The sequence below is a fragment of the Hippopotamus amphibius genome, chromosome 2 (assembly GCF_030028045.1).
Source record: "Hippopotamus amphibius kiboko isolate mHipAmp2 chromosome 2, mHipAmp2.hap2, whole genome shotgun sequence".
Classification (NCBI taxonomy): Eukaryota; Metazoa; Chordata; class Mammalia; order Artiodactyla; family Hippopotamidae; genus Hippopotamus; species Hippopotamus amphibius.
The window spans coordinates 216424690-216435332 of record NC_080187.1 but is presented as its reverse complement, the minus strand read 5'-3'; the positions used below and the strand labels follow the sequence as shown (position 1 = coordinate 216435332).

Below are 10643 nucleotides of genomic sequence, written 5' to 3'. Positions count from 1 at the left end.
CACCCCCACAACACCTCCACCAACTACAAAGAGCTCTTGAGCTCTGTCCTAAACTACTACATCCACCTCACTGAAGCCTCACACAGCCCTTCTAACCCAGGGGTCCCCAACCTCCTGCTGTGCGGCCTGGTTCCTAACAGGCCAGTATAGGAAAGCACCATCACTGTATCCCCGGTGCCATGCACACAGTAGGTGCTCCATATTTGTAGGATATACTGGGCTGAAAAGCATGTGTAGTTTTTTGAATACCAAGGCCTTTAGAATTTGGCAACAGATATAATTAAAACACATGCAAATCATAATGAACTGAAGATAGCACCAACATTTAAAACATTATACTGCTGCTCTGGAATTGAAGTATCTCCAAATAATTAAAAACTACATGTTAAGGGAGTGATACAGAGTTTATTGAATTAGATTTTTCTATTTACAACTGAGATCACATCTACATACTTATTTTGCTAGTCTACATGGGTACATTATTTCTAACAAGTTTAGACTTACGATGAATGGGCTCGATCATACAAAAACACACGCACACACTCACACTAATTGTTTTAAAACAGTAGTGCATACATTATACTCCTCCTATAAAGCCAGCTTTGATTAAAAACCGCTAGTTTCAAAGATCAGTCTTATTTTGAAGATGAACCAAGATACATACTGTATGATTCTAAAATCTATTTTAGCCATTTTGTACAGTTGCTATCTTACTGGACTATAGTATATATATTTTTAAAAGGACACTGATGAGGGGCACCATCTGGTATTAACTTTAACCAGACAGCTGACTGCCTCCCCCTCCCCCAAGAAACCTTTGGCCAAGAGTTCTCCATTGTGAAGACTGAAAGGACCCCATGATACTTCAGCAGCAGTCCCATTACTGCTTGGAGGTAACAGAAGCAGGCCCACATCCGCCTTTAATTCCAGCAAACTACGCAACTCGCAAACGGTTCTGAGATTAGAACATTTACTGCCGTACTTAAACACTTACGGACATGGAGAGTCAGCCAGAACAGAGGAAAAGAAAGTCATAGGTGGTAAGGTAAGAAGGTGGACACATGAAGAGCCAAACTGCTCTGTCCAACACCTGTGTATGTGTGCTTTAACTAAATGAACTCAGGAGGCCAATAGTAGTGGACCCGCTCAATTCACCTTCCAAATCATAAACAAGACTAAAAAGCTCAGGCTTGAGTTTTCTGCTACGCATAGGTTCCGCCGGTGATGAGGAGCTCGTAAGCAGGATCTCTACTCCTTCTGCACAATACGATGCAGGCACACAGCATGCCCAGCAGCTGCGGGAAGAAAACAACAATGGGAAAAAAGAGGCTGAAAACCCTCTTATAGCAAGTGTGTATTTCTTTGTTGGCAATGAAACTGTTTCAAAGTTCAAAGATCTCACATCATCAAAAAAGCACTAACAGTAACAGAAGCAATTTCTAACGAATACACTATCTTTTTAGGAACTAAGTACCAAGTTTCAGCTTCTTACCTCACACCTAGGAATAATTTGTGAAGCCAGCAGAGAATCAAGGCCCTCCTAGTGCCATTCCCATCTGTGCCATTCCCATCTCAATCTAGAGAAGTGCTATACAAAAGAACTTTCTGCAATGATGGAAACAGTCTATATCTGAGCGGTCAAATACGGTAGCCACTAGCCACATGTGGCTACTGAGCATCTGAAATGTAGCTAGCACAACTAAGGAGTTGCATTTATTTTATTAAAATTAATTTAAATTTAGACTTATGTGGCTAGTGGCTACCATACTGGACAGCAAAGGTCTAGGGAGCAGAATGGTCAAGACTACGTATGGTGAGCAAATTTAATGGTGGTCTTTTTACGCATCTGGATTTGGGGGAGATAGTCTTTATAACAACCGACAAAATGAAAAGTTCAATACATGAGTAGCCCAAAAGCCCTACGGGGGAAAACCAATCTGATGCCAAAAGTATAGTTCGAAGGTTTTTGTTTCACAATTATTTACTGTTTTTGAAATCTAGGTTTGGCTCTGTGTTATCATTTACATATTACTTTTTAAAGGTCACCCTTCCTTCATCATTTTATTTTAATAAGACCTAATCCTTCTGTGGTAGCAAACTGGAATAGTAATAAAGTCATGCCATGTTATTTTGGATAAGCAAGAAGATTAAGCTGGATTAAAGAGAAATGATTCTAGCATTTTGACCTGGCTTCTTATGAAATATAAACAGTTACTAAATAGCTAAATAAATCTGCTGCTCTAAATTTTCATTGACAGTGAAGGTAGTATTAATTTAAAAAGGCAGGGCCCTCTGTACATATGGGGCCAATCTAATTACAACAAAACGTACCCAATCCATAAACAGGCTCTCAAAGTCTGAAGTGGAAGATGACTAATGAGACACACGTGCAGAGAAAAAGGATGTCCTCAATTTGAATTCTCCATGATGAAGTCATACACTCCAATTTCTGCCCCTATTTTAGCCTCTATTCTACCCATTCAGGATATATACTTGCTGCTTGAATTCATTAGTTTCATTATATCAATATTTGCTGAGTGCTTACCAGTGCAAAGCACCTTAAAGACATTTTACAAGTGGATATTGTTGAAAGTTTACTAAATATCTTAAGCCAATTCTAGACATGTTTAGTATCTAATTCCTAAAAAAATACATTTACACTCACTGTACATCAAAACATTCTTAGACTAGCTATAAGATCAAAACACAATTATGTTCCCAGGCAATGTTAAACTGAGCAATAAAAATGCTAAGCTCTGAAATTACTGACTTGCTTGGGGAAAAGATCTCTTCCCATCCCCACCTCCTCACATTCCCTTCAGTTGGTTAACTTCTACTGAAGGAGTCAGCATTCTCAAAATGGGGTCTGATATCAGTATCCTTTCTTTCCTGACTTTAACTTCAGTTAAATCAATTTGTATTGATTTAAAAACAATTAAATAAGCTTGATAAAACCCTACTCATGCTTGGAAATGAGTCCGATTGAGAACATTAAATACTCTAATAAAAATTAAAAAGAAAAGAGAAAAGAAGAACATTAAGCACTACACAGTAATTTCTTATAGCGCAAACCTCATCACTAAGTATTACAGGTCTGTTTCCAAAGCTTTGCTATACTGAAATCTCATTGATTACTGAACTTTTCCAAAAACAGATTTTAAAATATCACACAAATATTTTAGCTCCAGTGTGATTTCTTGCAATGAAATTTTCTCCTATAATATTCCAGTCATGAGAACTAATCTGCACTTGGTCCAAATATAACACCCAGCAACTGCAAAAAATGATTACTAAATACACAGGCAAATGGTGATTAAAAAAACTGACTGCCAAGGATTAAAATGCTCCATGATACACTAGATAGGTGGCATTATGCGGAAGTAGGTATTTTATACAAGGTTATTAGGACTGCACAATGGAAACACTCTTTTCTGAGAAAAATTTAGAAATACCTATCAAAAAGTCATTCATATTCTCTGACTCCTCAATTTCATGGCTACAAATATTTTGCTACAGACTTAGCATGTATATACAGAGGATATTCACTACTTGCACTTCTGTAATAGCAACACTTCCATCAGTGCCCATTAAGGCAGATTACATAAATTATGAAGTATGTCCAAAAAATGGAATACTATATGTAGCCACAGTAGCATATTAATTTGTTTTTAAGAAGGTACAAAAAGTTACATATCACATAATTCCACCTATATAATATTTTTGAAATGATCAAATTTCAGAAATGGAGGACAGATTATTGGTCACCAGGGTACATGGGGGAAGAGACATAGGAGGCAGGTGGGAGCAATTATAACAGTACCAAGTGGGACGCTTGTAGTGTTGCAACTGTTCAGTATCTTGACTACGGTGGTGGATACAAGAACCAAACAGGTCATAAAATTGTACAGAATTGAATACACACATAGAAATAAGAAATCTAAATAAAATCAGAGGATTGTATCAATGCCAATATCCTAGTTGTGATATATAATAGTTTCGCAAAATGTTAACCACTGAGGGAAACTGGGCAAGGCATACAAGGACTGTCTGCATTATTTCTCAAAACTGGAAGTTGCATATGATTATCTTAAGAAAAAAAGGTAGAAAACTGCATCCTATAAGCTTCTGTTTGCGTAAAAAAATATTTACATGCTTGTCTAACCACAAACTACTTCTGGAATGATATACAGGCAACTGGGAACAGTGGTTGCCTCTGCAAGGGGGAACTCAAGAACTGGGGTCAAGACTTGAGAGGGAGGCTTACCTCTTACTCAATTTGTATCATCTGAAGAAAATTTTATCAAATGGGTTTTTCAATTAAGAAATTCTCAAAAAGTTAACAATTAAGATTAATTTCTCCCAAATTGAAAAAAAGAAAATCTTAGCCACTCAAGAATTAGCTTCCAAAGCTTTGGTTTTAAGTTTTTAAGGAAGAATTATTTGAAATGTCAGAATCAAACCACTCAGTTTTAACTATCTGGGGGCCCAGTCTGAAGTGCTATTCACTAATGTATTTTAACTCATTTTAATCAATCAAAATAGAAGTCAGAAGAAGCAGGAAGGAAATAGCATCTCAACCTCCTTCACACTTGGCATACAGACCAGAAAAAAGCAACATGGCCTTGGGAACCAGTTATCTATGAAATTCTGGTCTTGACCATTCCATCTTAAGGACATGCCAATGTTGTGAAGCTCCAAAGCCTGACAATTCCCATTTTTTCCATACTGCCTTTGCACAGAGCCTTACCCACAGCTGATATTTAAGAACTTGCCAAATCAAAACCTAGATTTTATTATTATGACCAGACTGTTGAAATATAAAATTTATAGCTGATCATTTGTTCACTTAAGAGGCTAGCTACTCTCAAAGAAGTGAAATACCCTGCTGATTAATAAACTAATAGTATAAGGGGTGTAGCAAAATTTTTAAAATCTCATTCTCTTGTATTTTTCAGGTTTCCCTTCATGATCATTTTGGTCCTACCCAAACCTAGACTACTTAACAAGACTAGAACAAGGGTGGGCAGATGTTTCATAAAGGGCAATATAGTAAATATTTTAAACTTTGTTAACCAAGAGACAAAATTGGGCTCTGTTGCAACTATTTGACGCTGTCAGCATAACACAAAAGCTGTCATGGACAATACATGAAATGAGTGGGGCTCACACAAAAAGACATGGAGGGCTAGACTGGCCCACAGATGACCAACACTCAAACAAGAGGCTTTTATTGGTAAATTAAGCTTATGAGAAAATTTCTTCTTAAATTCACCTTTATGCCTGAAAACATCAATGAAACATAGCTTAATAGGTAGTACCACAAATCACACTCAAAATCAAAGGAGACAAAGCTTAAATGGTTTTGATACTCACAACACTACCAAAAATCATCTTGACCATTATTTAAAACTGAATTTCCTGTGATAGCTCTTAGAGCTTCCCCACTTTAGAACCTGAAGAAAAGTGCTAATAATTTTTCAATGCTATTACACTGTGTATTCTATCCAACTTAAGTGTTAATTTGCTGTCAGATTTCATAACGGAATTTAGGAATTTAATCTTTTGAGAATCTTAATTCTTTGATTTGTAATTGGAGGCAAAGCAGACATGGAGACAGGGTTCAAGCTTTAGTGATGGTCTTAAGTCTTGTTATCCTGGCTCTCCCTCATTTTCATGGCCTTTAAAACCAAGGGAGCAGGGATTGAGAATCTCCAAGCATCCTTCTAGCTCTTTCTCTATTAGGATAAGTACACAAACATAAAAGTTCACTGCTCTTTGAGTTGTTTCTGCCTTCACTCAGGTTTTTCACACGCAGGGCACCAATCTACATCAGATTTTGAATATCAAAAGTTTAAACATTTACAGGCACGTCTGAAAAAAAGTTAGAAAATACTTTTATTTCAAATGGATCTTTTTCCCCTCAAAACCAAAGTTTTTTAATTTTCAAAACCACTAGGTTTTTAGTCTGTAAAAGCTCTGAATCCCTGACTTAGTTTTGTTGAACTGAAAACATCAAAGCTTTATCAGCCATTATTTAAGTCAGGGTGATTTAAGTATAAAATGCATATGATAAGGCATATTTAAGAGACTAGTTAGAATATTTATTAGCCCCCACTGAAAAATATTTAATGAAGAAATATCTGGCTGGCTAATAAGCTTAACTAGACAAGGGACATATCTAACATGTTGATTTTCATCAGTCTTCTATACACATGTTGCATATTTCATGACCACAAGCGCCATAGAGTTCTAAAGCTTTTAATACATGCAGCTTTATTACCACACATAAAATCATTACAAATGCACCGATCAGGATTTCACTTGGGAAAAAGAGATCTCTCTCATGTTTCATTATTTTTAGCTAAATGAATGTGTTCACACAAAGAAAATATGAAACACATCCCTGCTGATCAACAGATTACTGCTATGCTGAGCCACAAAGTAAACGCTTACAAGGGCAGAGACCATAGCAAATAGAGCTAGCCTTTCTAATGAATCATTTCAGAGCTTTTTGCATACCAGCACAGAAAACAATCACCCTTTTGCCATTTTAAAAGGCACCTCCTATCAACTACACTAGTTTCTGTTCAAATATACAGAGAGCAGACAAGCCAAGCAATTTACATATAAACTAGCAATTACATTGGTATAGTTAACAATTAAATGATATCAAAACTTTCTTAAAATAGATTCTCTAGACCTGAAGCATGTTTCAAGAACATACTAAAAGAACACTAAAGAACACTCTGAGAACTAGATCTGATGCAAAGGACTGTCAATTCTTTTCAAATAGTTGTAAGAGCCCTCTAACAGAATTTCTAAGATATAATGCATATACCCAAGAAACTAGGAATGTAGGTAGTTACACTGGGCAGAAAAATAGCCATCTTATTTGCCTTTTAGGGGGGTATGAGGGATACAGGATGTATGTGGGTTTTTTTTTCTGATAAGTTAAAACAATTACCAGCTACTTTGTACAAGCTATTATTGGGGGGGGAGGGGAAGACTTTTCATTAGTGGGAGCTGGGACAAGTCCCTTTAGCTACCAGAAAAACATGGTACATTTCCAAATATGCCAAGTGGTTAACAGACTTCTTGATAACAGTCCTTCTAAAAACACTAAGTCCACAAATACAAGGAAGGTTAGAACCTCAGGTTTTAATTAAAGGTCTTTTCTGTAAAGTGATAAAATTGATCCTATTGGTATAAGAGACTAATGTAGTACCAGTTCTTAATTTATGTATATGAACATATAAAACCCTTGAAGACAGAAAAGAAATGGAAGGAGAAATTTTTTTAAAAAGGGATTAAAATAAAGCTTTCCATTTCCAAGCTAAAATATAGCAGTTTGATTTGTTAAAAACTCTGTGAAGTTCTACTGAAGTACCTCCCAAGAATACACTATGACAACAGTTTGTATTTTGAACAGGTCACTCACTAATCAAGCCAAGAAAATAAGATAAGGAATCCTCTCACACATGGTTCCCCAATTCAGACCTCTGGTTTCTGGGACCATTCTGGGTCTATCTCTGGAGACAGGAAAGGAAGATGTTGGAAACTGGTGTCTGGTACCTCAGTCACTTCTAAGTTATCAATACACACAAAGATTAACTGCACTTCGTGATTAAAACCATTCAGGGTTGACATCAGAGAATCAGTACACTCTGATAACTCCTTGGCTAATTGCACTTACCTGAATAGCTGCAAATGCCAGCGCTGCCCAGATAACATGCATCATGATTTCTTGTAGCTTCTTCACAACTAGAGCCTCACACCCCTAAAACACCCAAAGTCATCCTCATTAGTCTTTTTAAAAAGTGAAAGCTGCAAGGTCACATACTACTACTCAGTGGCAGAAATGGAAATGACAGAAACTAAAAGAAGGAAAAAAGATAATGCATTTGAAAATACTTTATATTAAAATTAAATGGCATTAAAGATAAGGAAAAGAAGGTGGAAGTTCCAGATAGAGATAATTCACCAAGAAATCAGGTTACCAGGCTAGATTCAAGTGGTGGCCAAAAAACTGAACTTACCTCGGCATAGAGGTCCGAGGGGTGGGCCAGACTGCCATTACAGCTGCTGGCAGTCTCTTGGCAACAGCTAAGAGGGACACTCTGGTTTTTGGTTTCTTTGAACCAGTCTGTATTTTCCCAGTCTGAATAGTTGTGAATTCCACAACAGTGCAGCTAATGGAGAAGAGAACAGAGATATTACTCCTCATAGAACACACACCCTGTGTGGAACTTTAGAGTTTCATGCACTGCAGAGCTTTGAGCTACTTTAGACCAGTGATGACCAATAGAACTTTCTGCAATGATAGATATATTCTATGTCTGTATGCTCAGTATGGTAGCAACTAGCCACATGGGGCTACTGAGCAATTAAAATGTGGCCAGTGTAAGGGAGAGTCAAGATGGCAGACCAGAAGGACATGGAGTTGAAGTTTCTGCACAACTAGGGCACCTACCAGGCACTGGTGGGGGACCACGGACATGTAAGGGGATGGGAGGACCCTATGAGCCACCAGGTAGGATGTGGGGGGGGAGGAAGGGGGGAGGAGAAATGGAGGAGGGACAGGACCAGTGCCCCTTAGGGGCGGCTGGGAGAGGGGAGGGGTTCCCATGCCCAGAGGGACCCACCCACCGTTAGGGGATCAGTGGGGACTGGGAGACCCTCGGGAGAGTGGCGGATCGGAAGGGAACACAGCCAGTGTTTCCCCTGCCCACCTGGGCCCTGGGGAGCCTGCTGAGGTCCCGGGCCTAACCCTCAGCCCTCTGAAGCTCCCTCCAGCTGCGCTGGGCCTAAACCCCGCCCCCACACCCCCACCCAGGGCCTTACCTCGAACACCGCACTCTAAGGCCCCCCACTCCAGGCAGTGCGGGTTCTGAGTCTAGGCCCTGCCCAATGCCTAAGCCCCCCCACCCCCAGGCCCCCAAGGCCATCATCAAAAAATCTACAAACAATAAATGCTGGAGAGGGTGCGGCAGGGAACCCTCTTGCACTACTGGTGAGAATGTAAAATGACACAACCACTATGGAGAACGGTATGGAGGTTCCTTAAAAAACTAAAAACAGAACTATCATATGACCCAGTAATCCCACTATTGGGCATACACCCTGAGAAAACCATAATTCAAAAAGACACATGTACCCCAATGTTCACTACAGCACTATTTACGATAGCTAGGACATAGAAACAACCTAAATGTCCATTGACGGATGAATGGATAAAGAAGATGTGGTACATGTATATAATGGAATATCAGTCATAAAAAGAAATGAAAGTGAGTCATTTGTAGAGATGTGTATGGACCTAGAGTCTGTCATACAGAGTGAAGTCAGAAAGAGAAAAATAAGTATTGTATATTAACGCATGTATGTGGACTCTAGAAAAATGGTACAGATGAACCTATTTGCAGGGCAGGAACAGAAACGCAGACATAGAGAATGGACTTGTGAACACAGCAGGGTGAAGGGGAGGGTAGGATGAACTGGGAGATTAGGTTTGACAAAAATACACTACCATGTGCAAAACAGATAGCTAGTGGGAACTTGCTATATATATAGCACAGGGAGCTCAGCTTGGTGCTCTGTGATGACCTAGATGGGTGGGATGGTGGGGGTGGGGAGAACCAAGAGGGAGGGGATATATGTATACATATAACTGATTCACTTCATCGTACAGCAGAAACACAACATTGTAAAGCAATTACACTCTAACTTAAAAAAAAATGTGGCTAGTGTGACTAAGGAACTGAATTTTTAATTTTAATTTAAATAGCCACATATAATTAGTGGCTCTAGAACCTCTATTTGAAAAATCATATTGCCCATGAGGGGTAGTTTATAGTTAAGAAAACTCTTTACATTTTGCCTGTTAAATAGCTGATTCTGAGTTAAATATTATTTTCAATGACAAAGTATTTAAAATATTTTGTCTGAAATGTCTGTGTTAATCTAGCAAAAGATATGTGGGAGTAATAGATGAAACAAGATTGACAAAAAGCTGACAATTTTTGAGGTGGGTTTATGGATACAAAGATCTACTATATGATTCTCTCTACCTTCAGGTATGTTTCAAATTGTCTACAATAATTTTTTTTTTAATGGTTTTGTCTGTTATCTTTTCTGGTCTTGCTTTCTCGAGCTTTATGAAGACTTCTCGCCTCCTCTGAAGTCCATCTGAACTCTCAACTTTCCTGTGACACGTACCTCTCTTCCATTATTACCTCCTTAGCTAATCATTTTTAGGAGAAAAGTCAGATGCTTCTTATCTGACTATGACTAGGTAATGGTGGAAAAAATCTTTTCAAGGGTGAAGGTAAAAACATTGGACTCATCATGACTGTAAAGGTATACTGCTAATTTACATAGTAATAGAGTTAAGTTTAATGTTGACTCAACAGCAACTGGTCCTCAAAAACAAATTAGCCTCAGGAGAACTCACCTGTCTCTGAACATAATCAATAGCCCGGCTAGCAGCATCAGGGCTGGTTCCATTGTAGGTCTTATATACTTTCTGAATGCTGCGATCAACCTCATTTTCCACCTGAATCAAAACAAAAAATTCAGTCCCTCAAAAATACTGGTAAAAGTAACATCAGTCAAGGATCCAGCTAAAATGCCTAAATGGCCTATAT

At 38.3% G+C, this 10643-nt stretch overlaps 1 protein-coding gene across 4 annotated transcripts in view; it reads right to left on the bottom strand.

Moving 5' to 3' along the window:
- Positions 1 to 388: 388 nt before the first annotated feature.
- The window catches only part of TSPAN3 (tetraspanin 3), a 29052-nt gene continuing 18797 nt past the window's right edge, over positions 389 to 10643 (bottom strand). For 3 of the 4 annotated variants that reach the window (XM_057723519.1, XM_057723516.1, XM_057723520.1), the window contains 4 exons: positions 10451 to 10552; positions 8037 to 8189; positions 7694 to 7777; positions 389 to 1295 (listed from right to left, as the gene is read on the bottom strand). In XM_057723519.1, the coding sequence (XP_057579502.1) occupies positions 1203 to 1295; positions 7694 to 7777; positions 8037 to 8189; positions 10451 to 10552 (432 nt within the window). In that variant the 3' untranslated portion in view covers positions 389 to 1202. The remainder of the gene's footprint in view (positions 1296 to 7693; positions 7778 to 8036; positions 8190 to 10450; positions 10553 to 10643) is intronic. The other variant, XM_057723517.1, reaches the window with a different exon arrangement.